General features: G+C 42.2%; 1 protein-coding gene across 1 annotated transcript in view; it reads left to right on the top strand.

The window, feature by feature from the left end:
* dnah9l (dynein, axonemal, heavy polypeptide 9 like) overlaps positions 1-18,763 on the top strand; it is a 35,261-nt gene extending 16,498 nt beyond the window's left edge. Inside the window, exons 38-87 of the mRNA XM_058068098.1 lie at positions 509-586; positions 682-814; positions 1,070-1,197; positions 1,260-1,408; positions 1,486-1,636; positions 1,737-1,868; positions 2,271-2,444; positions 2,529-2,733; positions 2,891-3,056; positions 3,127-3,229; positions 3,779-3,916; positions 3,996-4,097; positions 4,172-4,333; positions 4,426-4,509; positions 4,832-4,941; positions 5,017-5,179; positions 6,094-6,217; positions 6,365-6,507; positions 6,582-6,743; positions 7,858-7,917; positions 7,986-8,159; positions 8,232-8,378; positions 8,466-8,579; positions 8,665-8,808; positions 8,970-9,152; positions 9,864-9,965; positions 10,042-10,176; positions 10,262-10,435; positions 11,629-11,761; positions 11,905-12,007; positions 12,212-12,334; positions 12,411-12,615; positions 12,692-12,856; positions 13,659-13,799; positions 13,867-14,037; positions 14,113-14,235; positions 14,312-14,505; positions 14,579-14,727; positions 14,810-14,937; positions 15,194-15,331; positions 15,449-15,538; positions 15,609-15,800; positions 15,870-15,989; positions 16,065-16,124; positions 16,261-16,443; positions 16,563-16,745; positions 16,823-16,938; positions 17,329-17,441; positions 17,512-17,652; positions 17,725-18,763. Of these exons, the coding sequence (XP_057924081.1) occupies positions 509-586; positions 682-814; positions 1,070-1,197; positions 1,260-1,408; positions 1,486-1,636; positions 1,737-1,868; positions 2,271-2,444; positions 2,529-2,733; positions 2,891-3,056; positions 3,127-3,229; positions 3,779-3,916; positions 3,996-4,097; positions 4,172-4,333; positions 4,426-4,509; positions 4,832-4,941; positions 5,017-5,179; positions 6,094-6,217; positions 6,365-6,507; positions 6,582-6,743; positions 7,858-7,917; positions 7,986-8,159; positions 8,232-8,378; positions 8,466-8,579; positions 8,665-8,808; positions 8,970-9,152; positions 9,864-9,965; positions 10,042-10,176; positions 10,262-10,435; positions 11,629-11,761; positions 11,905-12,007; positions 12,212-12,334; positions 12,411-12,615; positions 12,692-12,856; positions 13,659-13,799; positions 13,867-14,037; positions 14,113-14,235; positions 14,312-14,505; positions 14,579-14,727; positions 14,810-14,937; positions 15,194-15,331; positions 15,449-15,538; positions 15,609-15,800; positions 15,870-15,989; positions 16,065-16,124; positions 16,261-16,443; positions 16,563-16,745; positions 16,823-16,938; positions 17,329-17,441; positions 17,512-17,652; positions 17,725-17,972 (7,059 nt within the window). The 3' untranslated portion in view covers positions 17,973-18,763. The remainder of the gene's footprint in view (positions 1-508; positions 587-681; positions 815-1,069; positions 1,198-1,259; positions 1,409-1,485; positions 1,637-1,736; positions 1,869-2,270; positions 2,445-2,528; positions 2,734-2,890; positions 3,057-3,126; positions 3,230-3,778; positions 3,917-3,995; positions 4,098-4,171; positions 4,334-4,425; positions 4,510-4,831; positions 4,942-5,016; positions 5,180-6,093; positions 6,218-6,364; positions 6,508-6,581; positions 6,744-7,857; positions 7,918-7,985; positions 8,160-8,231; positions 8,379-8,465; positions 8,580-8,664; positions 8,809-8,969; positions 9,153-9,863; positions 9,966-10,041; positions 10,177-10,261; positions 10,436-11,628; positions 11,762-11,904; positions 12,008-12,211; positions 12,335-12,410; positions 12,616-12,691; positions 12,857-13,658; positions 13,800-13,866; positions 14,038-14,112; positions 14,236-14,311; positions 14,506-14,578; positions 14,728-14,809; positions 14,938-15,193; positions 15,332-15,448; positions 15,539-15,608; positions 15,801-15,869; positions 15,990-16,064; positions 16,125-16,260; positions 16,444-16,562; positions 16,746-16,822; positions 16,939-17,328; positions 17,442-17,511; positions 17,653-17,724) is intronic.
* The last annotated feature ends 23 nt before the right edge of the window (positions 18,764-18,786 follow it).

The following is an 18,786-nucleotide window of genomic DNA, read 5'->3' as shown; positions in this document are numbered from 1 at the left end:
AAATAGTTCATGGTGTTGTTTATGTTGTGGCATCGTTGTTTAGACATTTTGGCTAAATATAGATTATATGGCAAAATTTGGGTCAACGAGAAAGTTATGTCGTTTTCTCCCTTTTTTGTTAAGAACTGATATTTTGCTGAAACTTACCAAAGTTCTACAACTAAAGAACCGAAAAAGATAGAAATTAACTTTTTTTTTCTGATGAAAGATGAGGATCGTATCTTTCTTTTGGCCCCTACCAAGAAGGATGGCTTTTGAAAAATGGCTGGGATTGAATTACTTAATTGTATTAATTTATTTTATTGCACTGAATTATTTATTCATAATTTTTTATTTATACTTAATTTATAATTTAACTTTAATTTTACATTGTATTTAATTATATGATTTTAGTTATTTTTTTATTTTGTAATTTTACGTTATAATTTAATTTTCATTTAATTAGTTTTTATTGTATTTTATTTTATGTCATAATTGCATACATATTTTTTTATGTGTGCATTTTTAGGTGACTCAGCTGGAGGAGCTTTTGGCTGTCAGACACTCTGTATTTGTAGTAGGTGGACCAGGAACTGGAAAGAGCCAGGTTAACTTATCTATTTGTCTGTTTTCTAGTAAAAGTTGCTGTTAATGTTGCCATTTTTCATTTTCACTTTGATTTTTTTTTTATTTTCTCATCAGATCCTGAAGACCCTCCATAGGACCTATGCAAACATGAAGATGAAGCCAGTGTGGCATGACATCAACCCAAAAGCCGTGACTACAGATGAGTTGTTTGGATATCTGCACACTGTCACCAGAGAGTGGAAGGATGGTGAAGGACATATTCATGTTCTTGGCTTTAATTTAGTGAATTACCATATTATCAGAATTTAACATCAATATAAAAGACCAAGCTAAAATAATGTTTAGGAGACAAACATTTGCACAAACATTTACACTTCTCTAACTGTGATTAATTGTGATTAACTATGGCCAAAATATGATTAATCACGTAACATTTTTAATCAATCAATACTTATATTTCTTTGCTTTCCAAAAATAAGATTTGACTCTTTTTCTGCTTCAGGCGTGTTCTCCACCACTATGAGAGAACTGACATCAGTTACCCATGATGGCCCCAAATGGATTGTTCTAGATGGGGACATTGACCCCATGTGGATTGAGTCTCTCAACACCGTTATGGACGATAATAAAGTTAGTGATTATCTCATAACTTCTAATCGTCTGTAAATTTACAAATTGCCCTTTTTTTGAAGGTATTAACTTTAGCAAGTAACGAGAGGATCAGTTTGTCCTCCTCCATGCGTCTCCTCTTTGAGATATCCCACCTAAAAGCTGCTACCCCGGCGACTGTGTCCAGAGCGGGAATACTCTACGTCAACCCCCAGGACCTTGGCTGGAGCTCGTAGGACACAAACACACAAACATACACACAGAGGTACTTACCTTTGCTCCACAGTTCAGTCTTTACTGTGTCCTCAGTTATGTGGCAAGCTGGATAGAGACCAGACAGGCTCAATCTGAACGGGCCAACCTCACCATTCTATTTGACAAGTACGTGCCCTACTGTCTGGAACAAGTCCGCTGCAACTTAAAAACCATCACCCCAATTCCAGAAAACAGCATGGTGCAAGTAAGGAGAGCTCGTTCAGTGATGTGTCTTTTAGACACTTGGAAGCTAAAGAAAATCCACGTTTGAGATATGTTGTGTTCTTATTGTGTTGTCCATTCAGACGCTGTGTTCCTTGTTGGACTGCCTGCTGTCAGATGACAATGCTCCCCCTGACTCCCCAAGAGAACTTTACGAGGTTTACTTTGTCTTTTCCTGCGTCTGGGCTTTTGGAGGAGCGCTCTTCCAGGATCACGTGTGTTCTGACTCTTTGTCTCGTTTGCAGAAATAACACGTATCGTAAATGTTCCCCTTACATTTCTATTCAAGTGACCTCTACAAAATGAACTTCTACAAAAGGAAATGAAAATGGGTGTCTCAAATTAGCACCGTCATTAATGGCTGTGGCTGTAGGCAACCTCCTGATGTGGTGGTTTTTTTTCTCAAGGCTACAACAGTCAGTAGCTTCATATGAAATATGATGAGAGCATCAAGAAGTTAATCTCAAATTGATTTTAAAAAATCAATGGGAGATTTCCAATTTCTGAACCCATCCTCTTTGCAGTTTAGTGAAATAAACACCCCAATAAGTACATAATCTACAGTAGTGTTAATATTCAAAATGATGCTAAAGTATTTCCCTCATTGCATGGTACAGTTACATGACTACCGTGCTGAATTCAGCCGCTGGTGGTCCAAGGAAATGAGAGCTGTGAAGTTCCCCTCCCAAGGAACCGTCTTTGACTACTTTATAGACCCCGAGACCAAAAAATTTACCCCCTGGAGCGAGAAGATGGTTCCTTTTGAACTGGAGTCTGATGTGCCTCTGCAGGTGGGTACTAATGATAACTGTATTTGTGTACGCAGCATGGAATACATATAATACTGTAATGTTATACTGTCTGTATGTGTTCAGACGGTGCTGGTCCACACCCCAGAAACCATCTGTCTGACGTATTTCATGGACCTGCTGCTACATCGAGGCAAACCTATCATGTTGGTAGGCAACGCAGGGGTGGGGAAGACCATACTGGTGTCTGATAAAGTCACCAAGCTGAAAGAGGAGTACATGGTGGCCAAAGTCCCATTTAACTACTACACCACCTCAGCAATGCTGCAGCGTAAGAGTCATAGATAATGTATTTAGTCCGAAACATCACATGGATTAAGTCAAAATATCATAGCTAAGAAGATATACCTTCCTGGTGCACAATAACAAAAACAGTGCAATCAAATCTAATCATTATTACAAATCACAAATGTACAAAAAAACTGTAGGTGTCCTGGAGAAGCCACTGGAGAAGAAAGCTGGCCGTAAATTTGGTCCTCCCACCACAAAGAAACTCATCTACTTCATCGATGACCTTAACATGCCCGAGGTGGATGTGTATGGGACGGTCCAGCCACACACTCTCATACGGCAGCACCTGGACTACAACCACTGGTGAGGCAAACATTTTCCAAAGCCCTCGCCTCTTCCCGTTGACCACTTACAGTAAGTCTCTCCTTTGCAGGTATGACAGACAAAAGCTGACAGTAAAGGAGATCAGTAACTGTCAGTACATCACCTGCATGAACCCCACAGCTGGGAGCTTCTCCATAAACCCTCGACTACAGGTATGAAGAGAAGAAATAAACACTGAAAGAACTTGAATAATCGTCAGCATTTGAAGTGCAATTGCCTCAGAAATCCTAAAATACCACTGCACGGCGGTCAAGTGTTTAGCGTGCAGACCTCACAGCTAGGAGACAAGGGTTCAATTCCACCCACGGCCATCTCTGTGTGGAGTTTGCATGTTCTCCCGGTGCATGCGTGGGTTTTCTCCGGGTACTCCGGTTTCCTCCCCCATTCCAAAAACATGCTAGGTTAATTGGTGACTCCAAATTGTCCATAGGTATGAATGTGAGTGTGAATGGTTGTTTGTCTATATGTGCCCTGTGATTGGCTGGCGACCAATCCAGGGTGTACCCTGCCTCTCACAAAAAGACAGCACCCTCTGCGACCCTCGTGAGGATAAGCGGTAGAAAATTAATGAATGAATTATTTATAATAGTTATAATAGTTAGTATTGAAACAAAATTACCATATTGGATATATATAAACATACATATGACCCATATGAAATCAGTTAAATTTTTATGATTTGAACTCCTTTGTCTATCCAGAGACATTTCTCAGTGTTTGCAGTCCATTTCCCCAGTGCTGATGCATTAGCCACCATCTTCTCCAGCATCTTGTCAGCTCACTTCCTGCAGGGGGGATTCAGCTACGGCGTCTCTCGATCAGTCGGAACTCTCATTCAGGTGCATTCTTACCATCAGTGACGTATGGATGTTAATGAACGTGTCACATGTTGCTACAATGCAAAATCTTCTTCTCCAGGCTGCCATTTCTTTGCACCAGAAAATCAGTCAGAACTTCCTGCCCACAGCCATACGCTTCCATTACATCTTCAACCTGCGAGATCTTGCCAACATCTTCCAGGTAATCCTGTATCCCGTGCAAATCAACTGTATTCTAGGTATTAAATGCTGCACCCTATGTGACTTGGTGTACAGGGCATTTTGTTTGCCCCGCCTGACTGTATTCGATACCCCATGGACCTTGTTCACCTGTGGCTCCATGAGAGCTCCAGGGTATACTCGGACAAACTGATGGAAGAGAAAGACGTGGAGCTCTTCAACAAAATCCTGCTGGACACTGGCAAGAGATTTTTTGAGGTAAACTAAACCTAATAAGGTTTAATACATTTTGTGGTAGTTTGCTAATGTGCTTTGCTTAAATCATTTCTGTTCATGCTGCATCTCTCCAGGGAATAGATGAATCCATTTTCATCCACCAGCCTCTGGTGTACTGTCACTTTTCTCAAGGTGTGGGAGAGCCTCGCTATCACCTGGTAAGTTGTATTCAAGTCAGGAGGCCATGTTGATTTGTTACATGCATCCATTAATTCTCTGTCAAGTACGGTGCGTTTAATTGATTTGGACTTCAATTAATTTACTTTGGGGATAATTTCAAGCTCTGTATTCAAAGGCCTTGATGGACCAAGGCGGCCGTCATATCTAATCTGGCTGAATAAGCGAGGAAGAATGCACATTCATTAGCAAACTAATTACCTTTCTGCATGGTTTTGATAGAAATTTAATGGACTCTTCATAAAAAATTAAGATTCTTAGAGTGTCTGGAAGTTCATTACAAACGGCTTCTTCGTTGGTCAGGCTTCAGACTGGGAGAAACTCCAAAAGGTGCTTGTTGATGCTCTGGAGCATTATAATGAGCTGCATGCTGTCATGGACCTGGTGCTGTTTGAGGAAGCTATCCAGCATGTGTAAGACAATGACACATAGGAGCCTTATATGAGAAACATAGCATTCATACTGTTCTATGTGATGCTTCTACACAGGTGTCGAATAAGCCGCATCCTGGAAGCTCCGTACGGTAATGCCCTGCTCGTGGGGGTGGGCGGCAGTGGGAGGCAGAGTCTGTGTCGGCTGGCTGCCTTCCTCAGCTTGCTGGAAGTTTTCCAGATCACATTGCGTAAAGGATACAGCTTCAATGACCTCAAAGTAAAGCACACACACCCACACACGTACTGAGACAAAACTTTTAATGACTTAATGACTCAACTGGGGGATCGAACTAAGCATCATAGTTTGCCCTTTATGTTAACATAATTAGGTTAAAGTTCCCTACCTTGTGAAAGCATTTTGTGGAAGGCCACTCGTTTTTTTTTGCAGGACTGTGTGCAAAATGAAGTCGATAAAGGCATGCTTGAATGAGTTTGATGGAATTGAACCTTATCAAACACATTTGGGAAACACATTTAATTAGAAGAGCGTTAGTGAAGCAGCAGGCCCTCATGCCCAACATCAGTGACCTTCTTCGTGGTGAATGGCCAAAAATAGACACTCTTGAAGAGTGAAAGCTATTATATTTTTTATATTTGCAGCCATGCAAACTTCCATCCATCTATTTATTTTCTATGCCACTTATCCCCACGAGGGTCACGGGGGTATCTTAGAGCCTATCCCAGCTGTCTTTGGGCAAGAGGTGGGCGGCACCCTGGACTGGTCACCAGCCAATCACAGGGCACATATAGACAAACAACCATTCACACTCACATTCATACATACCTTGAATACTTAGGCTTAAATAGAAGTGCAGCTAATTTATGACTATGCTCTAATCTGGTGACATACAACGCTAAACTCATCACACAGCAACTTAACACTCAAAAGCTAGGTAAGAAATATACAAGGCAAGTGCCTATATGAGTTTACAAAAGTTTTGCTGGGACAAAATGCCTTATAAAAATTGGAACAGATTCCACACCACGGACATTAAGCTTGTTTGATGAGGTCATGACTCGCGTGGCAATATTATTGTCAGAAATGGGTATGATGATGTTATGCCAATACTGTCCCTAATTTGATGCTTGTGTATGTCCAAACAACAGCATTCTTTTTCTCCTTTTGTCCAGAGTGATATAGCAGCCTTGTACATAAAAGTAGGAGTGAAGAACATCGGTACAGTCTTCCTTCATACGGATGCCCAGATTCCTGATGAATGCTTCCTGGTACTCATAAATGACATGCTGGCGTCAGGTGACTTGTTCTTGTGTAAATTTGTACTGCTTTGATAGTATCAATTTAAACTTTACATTTTGATTGTGATACACTATTTGGAGTGGATCCCATTAAATTGTACATTGTACAACTTAGTATTAAGTCTAAGCACCAGGATCTTTTCAGGAGACATCCCAGACCTGTTTAGTGATGAAGAAGTAGACACAATCATGTCGTCAGTGCGCATGGAACTGCGAGGTTTAGGACTTGTAGATTCCAGAGAGAACTGCTGGAGCTTCTTTATTGAAAGGATACGAAGACAGCTCAAGGTCTGAAACTTTTCATACTAGCGAATGGTTTTGGCGCTCTGCATCTCCAGTATATCCTCTACTCTACCCTCCAGGTGGTGTTGTGCTTTTCCCCAGTGGGGTTCACACTGCGGACACGTGCACGGAAGTTTCCAGCTCTGGTCAACTGCACGGCTATTGATTGGTTCCACCCGTGGCCTCAGCTCGCGTTGCAGTCTGTCAGCTCCACTTTCATAGAGAAGATACCTGGACTGGAGGTCTTCACATTCTCACTATTCTCATGTTCCCATAATGTGGTATTTTAACAATGTCTGTTTTCTTTAGCAAATAATAGAAAATGAATGAATTCAATCATTATGAGCCATTATTACATTATTACATTAGGGTGCATCAAAAAACACAATTATTTAATTTTGATATGGCTGGGTACTAAAAGTGTTCCAATATATGTAGAAACAACACAAACAACAAAAATATTTTTTAGGGGTGCCACCATACATCTGTTTTTGTGGAATAAAGTGGTGAACAGTTCAATGGTCGCCATGGAGATTTGAGGTCAGCAAAGACTGCAGCTCAAGAACTCTGAGGTGATCTTCATGTTTTTGTTGGTATTTATACTCCTATTACATATTACTAGCAAATTTGTGGTTTTGTCTTTGTAATTTCAATGATTTGTAGTCATATTTATAAGTATTTAGTGCTCATTGCCTCTACTGTAGCTAACATTAGCTAGCTACAGTTTGCTAATGACAGTTAGCTAATAGCTGAGCAAGCATAACATCAACAACAGTAATATAGAGTAGACAGTATTGCTGATGCCTCATATTTATTGAGAGTAGTACTGTAGTCCTACATAATCTGATACACACTTGTCCATTTATTATTTTAGGAACTGTGCAGCACAACCCACCAGCTCTCCTAAAATGCTGCCCTCAACAACTAGTTCCTTTCAGACTAGCAGTCACAGCTTGGTCTTTGGTCTGGGCCCCCTTTGATAACCCTATAGAAAATGATGCTGTATACAAGTTCATTGTACTCAACATTTCCAGGTCAACTTTTTGGCAATTATACTAGAAATTACACATTTTCCGAAATTTTACAAATTGGCACCCCTAAATCTCAATGGATTTCCTCAAAACTTTGCAAAAGACATTTTTAGGTTCATTAGAAAAAAAATGGAATGCCAGCCAAATTGATATTATGAATTTAAAATTTCCCATTCAAATTTGATGCACCCTACTGTACATGTACAGATAATCTTTTAAAAACATTCTTGACTGCCGTACTGATAGTATGTAGATGTAAGGAGAAAGCTGCTCAGCCATCATTAATACGCTGATGATCATTTTGTTTGCATTTAATCCACTGCAGCCAAATGTGAGATCGTCTATCAGTGAGTTTATCTCCTATGCACACACCAGTGTCAATGAGGTAAGCGATGCCCCATGAGAGTTACTGACCGCTTCTTCGCCATCACCGCTTGTCTTTCTTTGTTACAGGTGAGTGTCAAGTACCAGCAGAATGAGAAGCACTTTAACTACACCACCCCAAAGAGTTTCCTGGAGTTCATGAAGCTTTACGGCAACCTGCTGGGGAAGAAACGAACAGAGCTTAGCCAGAAGACAGAAAGACTAGAGAATGGCCTGCAGAAGCTGCAAAGCACAGCCTCCCAGGTCAGCGATAATAATGTTGTCATCTCTCAGCTCCTTTACATTCAATATCGTGTTCCTTCATTTTCTTCGCAGGTGGAGGATCTGAAAGCCAAGCTTGCAGTGCAAGAGGTTGAGCTTTGGCAGAGGAACACGGACATTGAGGCTCTCATTGCTAAAATCGGACAACAGACAGACAAGCTCAACCAAGAGAGAGCGGTTGCTGACACTGAGGAGCAAAAGGTAAGTGTTTGCTATGTGCATGGCTCACTGACCACCAATTGGTATGACAGGATAGGCACACTCCAGAAATCCAACATCTTTCTTCAGGTGGAAGCAATTCAAGCCGAGGTAAGCAAACAGCAGCGAGAGACAGAGAGCGACCTGGCTAAGGCTGAACCAGCCCTACAAGCTGCTATCGAAGCCCTCAATACACTCAACAGGGTAACGAGCACAAGCCGTTATGTTTTCACTGTTGTCACTCATCTCTATTGGATTGGTATGCAAAGAGTTCATGTGCCCCATCCAGTTGAATCTGACCGAGCTCAGGACGTTCCCAAACCCTCCGGCTATCGTCAGCAATGTTACTGCAGCTGTTTTGGTGCTGCTCGCTCCTCAGGGCAAGATTCCCAAGGATCGCAGCTGGAAGGCGTCCAAGGTGGTCATGAGCAAGGTGATCATTTCACGCTCACATCTTCATATTGCCTAATTTGTAACAAAACCAGTGCAGAAATTTCTAACATATAGAAAGCATGTGTTAGGTAGTTAAAGTGAAACAAAAATACAATATGTTCCAATATGAGAGAGTCATGCTAGTACTCTCATTCCATCCAGGTGGATGACTTCCTGCAGGCCTTGGTCAACTTTAACAAGGAGCACATCCCAGAGGCCACAGTGAAGGTTGTGAGGGACGAGTACCTTAGTGACCCCGAGTTCAACCCTGAGTTTGTGCGGCACAAATCCTCCGCAGCAGCTGGACTCTGTGCCTGGGTGATCAATATGATCCGATTCCATGAGGTACACACATACAAAATATAATTTATAATTGTGCCTCATTTCTCGTGGTTAATTTGTTCCAGACTTGATAAGTGAATTCAATTTTAATAAACAGAATGTTTTTGACTTTCCATCCATCCATAATTTTCTATGCCACTTATCCTCACGAGAGTCGTATGTATGCTGGAGCCTACCCCAGCTGACTTTGGGCAAGAGGCGGGGTACACCCTGGACTGGTCGCCAGCCAATCACAGGGCACATACGTATAGACAAACAACCATTCACACTCACATTCATACAATTTGGAGTCGCCAATTAACCTAGCATGTTTTTGGGAGGAAACCCCATGTCTTCCCGATCTCCTGACTGTGTGGCTGGCCACTTGGGCACCGTGCAGCCCTGTTTTTGAGGTTATGGCATAGAAAATATTTTTTACATTTTTTTAATACTCTCGTTAGTTAATTACTTTGAGGGAAAAACTTGATAGAGTAAGGGCACGATGTTTGAAATGATGTTTTATATTGTGTATTTTCTTTGTGTATTTTAACTGTTTTGCATGTATTTCTTTGTATCAGAATGGATCCATGTGTATTTGTATTCTAAGTACATTTTTCCTCTCCCCAATGTTTTTGCTGCCATGGATAGATTTTTGTGAGTACAGCTCTATTCTTCATTCAGTGTAACAGTAAACAGTGTACATGTCAGAAAGCATTGAAGACCATTTGTCTACAGGTACTTTGTGAAGTGGAGATGAAGAGAATGTGTCTGTCGCAAGCCAATGCTGACTTAGCTGAAGCAGCCGAGAAGCTCCAGGTCATCAGGAAGAAACTCGCTGTGAGTCTCTGTCTGAGCTTTTTCATCATGCAAACATTTTCATCCTTTCAACTTTTAATTTCTAAATCATTTTTAGGAGTTGGATGGCAGCCTGGAAGAGCTGACAAGCGCATACGAGAAAGCCACTTCAGAAAAACTGCATTTTCAAGACGATGTTAACCGCACCAACAAGACAATCGAATTAGCCAATCGCCTGGTCAAAGGGCTGCAGGTGGCTGCAATAACACTTGGTTGGTTAAATATCCTCAATAGAACCGTGTCTGAATTTGCATTTTACTATTTGCTGTGCAACTTAGAGTGAAAATGTGCGTTGGGCCCACTCGGTGGCACAGTACCATGAACAGGAGGCCACTCTTTGTGGAGACGTCCTCCTAACTGCAGCCTTCATCTCTTATGCTGGGTCCTTTTCCAAAAAGTACCGCAAGGAGCTGCTGGACAACCTATGGATGCCCTTCCTCCTCAGCCAGAAGGTCTCAGTTAAAAACTCTCACTGTTAAAAACTCTCACAATGATGACATGTCTTATTATTGTTCTTAACGGGGACCTGTTGTGCTTTTTTTTCCACTTTTCTGACCTATGAATGTAGTTAGAATGTTGTATTCTCATGTTTTAGATAATGAGGTTTGCGCATTTGGAAGTGAGCCATAAACAAGGTTTGGGATGGTTCTGTTTCAGAGAGCTTTTTTTATAGTGGCTGTTTGTGATGTCACAGGGAGCCGGGCTTCTGTGTATGGGCATGCACTGTAGGCCAGTTATGCTCCCCACAGCTCTGCTTTGCTCTGTTTACAGTTGTTATCTATGGCTCCCAGGAAATCTCTCTATGAGGCAAGCTCAGGCAGAAGTGGTTGGGGTTGTTGAATCCCAGCAAGAGAAAAATATTTTCATATGTCAACGTCGCTTTACTGTTTTTGTGAATATGAACGTGAAATATCCGCCAAACTGTTGCTGAAGCCAGGAAGAGTGCATTAATGCGGACACACAGCGCCTGCCCTCAGTAAATGCGGACCTACATTACCACTCTTTGAGTTCATACATGGTAAGTCAGGGGTCTCCAGCCAGTAACTAATATGAGCTACCAAAGCTCCTAACTACTTTTCAAGTAGCTCTACAAAGGGTCTGTTAATGTGTTATGAACTCCTATACCCACAAAATTAGAAAGTGGGGTTCGGCAGTAGTCTGGATGTACTTAGGAGAGCTTGGGAGTGTGACCAATCATAGTGGAGTGGGCGTGCTTGCAGCCGGGCCATGGGTGGAATACATTCAAACAGACTGTCTTGAAATCCAAGTAAATACAGTTGGAATAGGTGCAGATTCTGGAATATCTAGAAAGTTTTCAGTGTGGGTTATTGTGTGTAGCTGCTCTATAGGAGTCCACAACTTAATTTGTTCTCTTGTTATATTACATTTTATTCTCATTACTATAATATTATTTGTTTAGGGGAAAAATACAGTATGGTTCTTGTGATACACTACAGTTTCTTACTTGTATTATTACATCTTCAGTCACTTTTTTAGAAGGCCCTACGCTCTTATGTTCTTTTTTTGCTACGTATAATGGCATGGATTGAATTGTATGATGTTCCAACCTTGTGTAGTTGTCAACACAAATCATCTTCCTACTGCCAATCTTTTTTCTTAACTTTGTTGATTGCTCCTCCAACAGATATCCATTCCCATGACTGCAGACTTGGATCCAGTGTCCATGCTGACGGATGATGCAATGATAGCCCTGTGGAATAACGAAGGCCTGCCAGGAGACAAAATGTCCACTCAGAATGCCACCATCCTCACAAACTGTGAGTTGATCCACTGCACCACATCACCATCATCACTAATATCTACTATTAATAGTAGTTCAAGGATAGTAGATTAAAAGATAAGCAATGAAATGGCTAATTAATACTTATGCCAATAAATGGGTGTGTTTGTGTTGTTTCAGGTGAACGCTGGCCTCTCCTTATTGACCCTCAGCTGCAGGGCATCAAGTGGATCAAGAGTCGCTATGGTGGTAGCCTCAAAGTTGTCAGTCTTGGTCAGAAAGGGTGCGATTTCTACAATTTTAGTCTCCTCAGGCCAGAAATCAACCATACCTTCACATTACAGCACAGTGCACTTTATTCTACCCCAGCAACTAACACAATGTAAAGCCGATAACCTGCTAAATTGCCATAGCATTGGCTTAAACAGGTTCTCCTGGATGACATATTTTCTGTTTTCATAATGCTGAATCTTCCAATCTTCCTCAGCTACGTTGATGTGATCGAGCAAGCTGTAGTATCAGGAGACACCGTCCTCATCGAAAACCTTGAGGAGACTATTGATCCGGTTATTGACCCCCTCCTGGGACGACACACCATCAAGAAGGGAAGGTAACAAAGCATGTGATTGTGACTTTGATTGTGACTTTTCTTTACCCATGCTGAATCTTGCAAACTTGTATTGCAGCTGTATCAAAGTGGGAGACAAGGAGTGCTTCTTCCATCCCAGCTTCAGACTCATCCTTCACACTAAACTGGCCAACCCGCACTATAAGCCGGAGATTCAAGCCCAGACCACCCTTATTAATTTTACTGTGACCAGGGACGGCTTGGAGGACCAACTGTTGGCTCAGGTCGTCAACCAGGAGAGGCCCGACCTCGAGCATCTCAAGGTACGATACTTCATAGATTGTACTTCAGTTTAGATCTGTGTTAATATCCACTATATGTATGCACATTTACCTGCAGAGTGAACTGACCAAACAGCAGAACATGTTTAAGATTGAGCTAAAAGTTCTAGAAGACGAGCTGCTGACCAGGTTGTCTGCAGCAGAGAGTAACTTCCTGGGGGACGATGTGCTGGTGGAGAAGCTGGAGAGCACAAAGCATACTGCTGCTGAGATTGAGATGAAGGTGAGGGTGCAGACGTTAATGTAAAATCATTATTATTGTTGTTGCTGCAGACAAAAAAATAATAATATTTACCACACTGCCGATGGACAGCATGCTGTAACACATGCATTTCTTCCGTGTATTGACCCATTTGAAAGGCTGATACAACTGAAGGTACATTTGTTTGGACAAACTTTATGTTAATATGTGTAAAAAAAAAAAAGAATCCAGGTTGGACATCTAAAATCTAACCAAAATCTAAAAAGCTCACCCCTCCATGAATCTCTACATTTTGTATAATTCTGCTATCAACTATCACAGTGGCGATTTAACACAATTATCTTTTCTGCACTCTTGGTGGTGAGACCAATGTTGTTTGGTCTAGAGACAGTGCCACTGAGGAAAAGACAGGAAGCAGAACTGGAGGTAGCAGTGATGAGGATGCTGAGGTTCTCATTGGGAGTGACCAGGATGGATAGGATCAGGAAGGAGTACATCAGAGGGACATTACATGTTAGAGGCCTTGGAGATAAATTCAGAGAGGCCAGACTGAGATGGTTCAGACATCTCCAGAGGAGAGAGGAGAGTGAATATATTGGTAGAAGGATGCTGCATTTAGAGCTGCCAGGTAGGAGGCATAGAGGAAGACCAAAGAGGATGTTTATGGATGTAGTGAAGGACGACACGATGGTTGGTTTGAGAGAGACAGATGTAGAAGACAGGGTTGGATGGAGGAGATTGATTTGCTGTGGCGACCCCTGAAGGGAAAAGCCGAAAGAGAACGAAGAAGATCTTCTCTTCACTCTTCATCCCTTGCCTCCAGGTTCTGGAAGCTAAAGTCAATGAGGTGAAGATAAACGAAGCCAGAGAGTATTACCGTCCAGTCGCTGTCAGAGCTTCCCTGCTCTACTTCATCATGAACGACCTGAACAAGATCAACCCCATGTACCAGTTCAGCCTCAAGGTAGCCACACAGACGATCTCACCAACTGCAAAGTGTACTTACTGATTCCTTCTTCCTTCCTCCTCAGGCATTCAATGTCGTTTTCCATAAGGCGGTGGACATGGCTGAGGCCTGTGAGGACGTGACCAGCAGAGTGAACACTCTAATAGACTGTGTTACCTACTCCACCTTCAATTACATCAGCAGGGGGCTCTTTGAGAGGGACAAGCTCACCTTCAGTGCACAACTGGTCTTCCAGGTGTGTGTAGGTGTGTGTGTGTGTGTGTGTAGGTGTGTGTGTCTGCATCAGTGACAATAATCTCTCTCCTTCCAGTTGTTCATGATGAGTAAGGAGATAGATGTACGTGAGCTTGACTTTCTATTACGCTTTAACATCGACCACGTTTATGTCAGTCCTCTGGACTTTCTTTCCAATGCTGCATGGAGCGCCATCAAGGTACATACCTGAACTCACAACATACACAATGCACTACACTACTGACTCATATGCTAAATTCTGCCACTTTGCTTAGGTGATGAGTTTCACTGATGAGTTTCGGGGTCTAGACCGGGATATTGAAGGCTCTCCTAAGCGCTGGAAGAAGATGGTGGAGTCCGAGTGTCCAGAGAAGGAGAAGTTTCCACAGGAGTGGAAAGGCAAAAGCTCCCTGCAGAAGCTCATCATGATGAGAGCTCTGCGACCCGACCGTATGACTTATGCTGTCAGGTGAGGTGTATCTCTGTGGATCACGCTATCAGCTGGTTTACAGTTCAATTCTCTTATTATGGTTGGCTTGTAGGAACTTTGTGGAGGAGAAGCTCGGGGTGAAATATACAGAAGGTCGTAAGACAGAATTTGCAAAGTCCTTCAGAGAAAGTGGTCCAGCCTCTCCCATGTTCTTCATTCTCTCACCTGGAGTGGACCCTCTTAAAGATGTGGAGTCTCTTGGTACAACAACATGTGCTATACAGTACACTGCATATATATATAAGAGTGGTAAAGTTGTTTATGTGATACTATCTCTTGTCAGGAAGAAAACTGGGCTTCACCATCGACCTTGGCAAGCTTCACAACGTGTCCTTGGGTCAGGGCCAGGAGGCTGTGGCTGAGGTTGCCATGGAAACCGCTGCAAAGGACGGTCACTGGGTTATATTGCAGGTCTACTTACATTACTTTGCTTGTTGTAACATCCAAAAATCTCAGCTTAACTCCTCTTACCGTTGCTTAACATGGCTTAATTTAGCTTTAATCTCCTGTAGCATATCTTGGTTTAGCTTTGATTGGCTTCTCTGGGCATTTACTCTGTACGCAGCATTAGACTTATGCATTTTATTAAAACTTACTAGTCTCATCTCCCACCTGAAATGAGCAGGGTATTGGAATATGATCCATCAGTTAATCTGTATCACTCCAGAACATTCATTTGGTTGCTCGCTGGCTGGGCTCACTAGAGAAGCTTCTGGAACGCTACTGTGAGGACAGCCATCCTGACTACAGAGTATTTATGAGTGCGGAGCCTGCACCAACCACTCAGGAACACATTATTCCACAGGTACAATGTGTACATTACAGTCTAATGACATCCAATACGTTGTGCCTGCTGAGCTTTGATTGGCCCTGTCAGGTGGATGTTCATTTAAGTACAATCATCCTGTTCTTGTTCTGTCAGGGAATTCTGGAAAATGCCATCAAGATCACCAATGAGCCTCCCACAGGCATGCATGCTAACTTGCATGCAGCTCTGGATAACTTTGACCAGGTTAGTAGTATCCAAATACTACCAATATGTGCCTAATGATGTTAGTTAGTTGTCGTTGTCGCTTGTGTAGGACATCCTGGACCAGTGTAGCCGTGAGCAGGAGTTCAAGACCATCCTCTTCTCTTTGTGTTACTTCCATGCCTGTGTGGCCGAGAGGCGGAAGTTTGGACCCCAGGGGTGGAACAGGAAGTATCCCTTCAACACAGGAGATCTAACCATATCTGTTAATGTCCTGTATAACTACTTGGAGGCTAATGCACAGGTTGGCTGAGACTATAGTAGGGAGTTAATACATCTTCCAATGTTAAAACGTTTATGTGTATTAATGAAGGTGCCATGGGAAGATTTGCGATATCTGTTTGGTGAGATCATGTACGGAGGACACATCACGGATGACTGGGACAGAAGACTCTGCAGAACCTACCTGGAAGAATACATGCAGCCCAACCAGGCACTTGTAGCTAGTATTCAAGATCTTGCAAATGTTTGATATCCACACTTTATTACACTTTATTTCTATCCACAGTTTGACCGTAAGCTTGCATTGGCGCCCGGATTTTTTGTTCCATCCAACCTGGACTACCAGGTCAGTTGTTCAAGAAAATATTTTACATCTAAAAATGTATATTCCTTATAAAGGGAGGAGATCCTTATTCTGATATTTACCAGGTATTTATTGGAAGTACAACTCACTGGATCCGGTACTTTCTTTGCCCTTCCAGGGGTACCATGACTTCATAGATGAGATGCTGCCCCATGAGAGTCCTGTGCATTATGGGATGCACCCCAACGCAGAAATTGACTTCCTGACTGTGACATCAGATAATTTATTCCACACTCTGCTGGAACTGCAGGCTCCTGATGCTGTGATGGGGGAGGGTGTATCAGGGACCCTGGAGGAGAAGGTAACATCCACCTACAGTCGATTTATCACAGAAAATCATAGACAACTGAAAGATCCACTGCCACATTTATTAAATATCAGCCTTTGTGAGAGAATCCATACTACCGACCCCATCTTTAGGTGAAAACAGTCTTGGATGAGTTGCTGGAGAAGCTCCCAGAGCAGTACAACATGACCGACATCACCTCCAAGACAGCTGAACGCTCGCCTTACATCCTGGTGTGTTTCCAGGAGTGTGAGCGCATGAACATGCTCATCTCAGAGATACGTCGCTCCCTCAAGGAGCTGGACCTGGGACTTAAAGTATGCTTACCCTTTTGACGTGTTATTCTATTCTATGCTATTCTATTATTTATCATATTTGAGCTTCTCTTTTCAAGGGTGAGCTTGCCATCTCCCCTGAGATGGAGAAGTTGCAGGCAGCTTTGTTTCTTGACAACGTTCCAGACTCATGGACCAAGCTGGCCTACCCGTCCACTTACAGCCTGGCTATATGGTATTTATGTATGACTACTGAGACATGTGCACTGTGATATGGGGTGGTATTACACCATGTCAACATTTGGTCATACTACAATGTAGGAATCAGGACACAAAATAAAACAAAAATAAAGTAAAATGTGTTTGCTGAGGTTCACTGTCATCCAGTGGCATTTTATAAGTTTTGCTGAAATGAAGAGGTGTCACATGTGACTGATGGCTGGTTGCTTCTTATCATACACATTATTGATTAAATTGGTCATTTGTGGTTCTATGGTAATAATCACACTTGTCCTGCATGTACCAGTATATAGAAAACACACATTTGTGGAGCTCAAGTGGGGGTGCTTAGATTTGGAGGTTCCAGCGTATGTATTAATATGTGTGTATGTGTGTGCGTGCATAGGTATAATGATGTGTTACAGCGCTGTAAAGAACTAGACAGCTGGACCCAAGACCTGTCCCTGCCCACTGTTGTGTGGCTGAGTGGACTCTTTAACCCACAGTCCTTCCTCACAGGTGATATATGATCTCATCCCAGTAGGAACACTGGCATGAAATATTTGCTTCAATGTTTTTCCATGTGTAGCTGTGATGCAGAGCCTGGCCCGTAAGAACGAGTGGCCCCTGGATAAAGTCAACTTGACTGTGGATGTGACCAAGAAGTTTAAGGAGGAGTTCAACCAGCCTGCTCGAGAGGGAGCATATGTATATGGACTTTACATGGAAGGTAGTTACCTACAGACTGCTTCCTTGCCTAATTTTGCGTCATATCTGGGTCATTTTATCATCATCTTTATAGGAGCCAGATGGGATACTCAGGCCGGAGTGATCACAGAAGCTCGTTTGAAGGAGCTGACACCGGCCATGCCTGTCATCTCTGTCCGAGCGGTGCCCAACGACCGCCAGGAGACCAGGAACATCTATGAGTGTCCTCTCTACAAGACCAAGATCAGAGGGCCCACGTATGTTTGGACGCTGAGCTTGAAGACAAGAGAGCGACCTGCCAAGTGGGTCCTGGCTGGAGTGGCTCTGCTTCTCAGCGTGTGACTTGACTATTACTTTACCCTTTATTAGGTATACACGAATTGGAACTTAATCATTTTACTTTTATGGTATATATAAAGTGTAATCATAAAAATTGCATCAAATTCATAAAACTGTCCATCTCATAAAATCTTTTTGCAATTTAACATGCAATATACAGCATTCTAAAAACACTATACAATTCTTAATAGTCATATAAGTGTAAAAATAAGTTAACTTTAACATTAAAGGGCCCTGTATGCAGTGGGTTCCTCAAGCTGCCGAGAGGGTGCCAACATTTGAACATACTACAAACACATACAGCCCCAAACTAGTTGTGTTCTTTGCCAGCTAATGATAGTAATTTGACAAAGTTTAGCTACATTAACCTTTTTTGAATGTATAGCCTATCATAACCACGACTACTACTACTACTACTACTACTACTACTACTACTACTACTGCTGTGTTATGTGTATGTAGGTGAATATATGACAGCAACATACAGTATTTTATTCAGGCTGAACAACAATTTATTTGGATGTGATTGTGAAAAGTAGATATTTGTGTGTCAAATCTGTTCTTTTAAACCACTATTTATTTATTGGTGATGTGTATTTATTAATATTAAGCATTATCATTTGCAATTTGATCAAATGAATGAGAAAATCAATTCTGTTGTGAAAAACCGCCAAGTGGTTGAGAGTTAATTTTCCAAATTGTACAACCTTAAGGGAATTTGGCTTTATATGTTCTGCTGTACAACATGCACAATGTGAGTTGGAGGATGCCCGGTGGGATACGTTGTGAGCGTTTACGGCTATGCATGTATTTTGAC

Source organism: Doryrhamphus excisus, chromosome 3 (assembly GCF_030265055.1).
Source record: "Doryrhamphus excisus isolate RoL2022-K1 chromosome 3, RoL_Dexc_1.0, whole genome shotgun sequence".
Taxonomy (NCBI): domain Eukaryota; kingdom Metazoa; phylum Chordata; class Actinopteri; order Syngnathiformes; family Syngnathidae; genus Doryrhamphus; species Doryrhamphus excisus.
The sequence above is the reverse complement of the archived record's forward strand: the minus strand, read 5'-3'. Positions and strand labels throughout refer to the sequence as shown.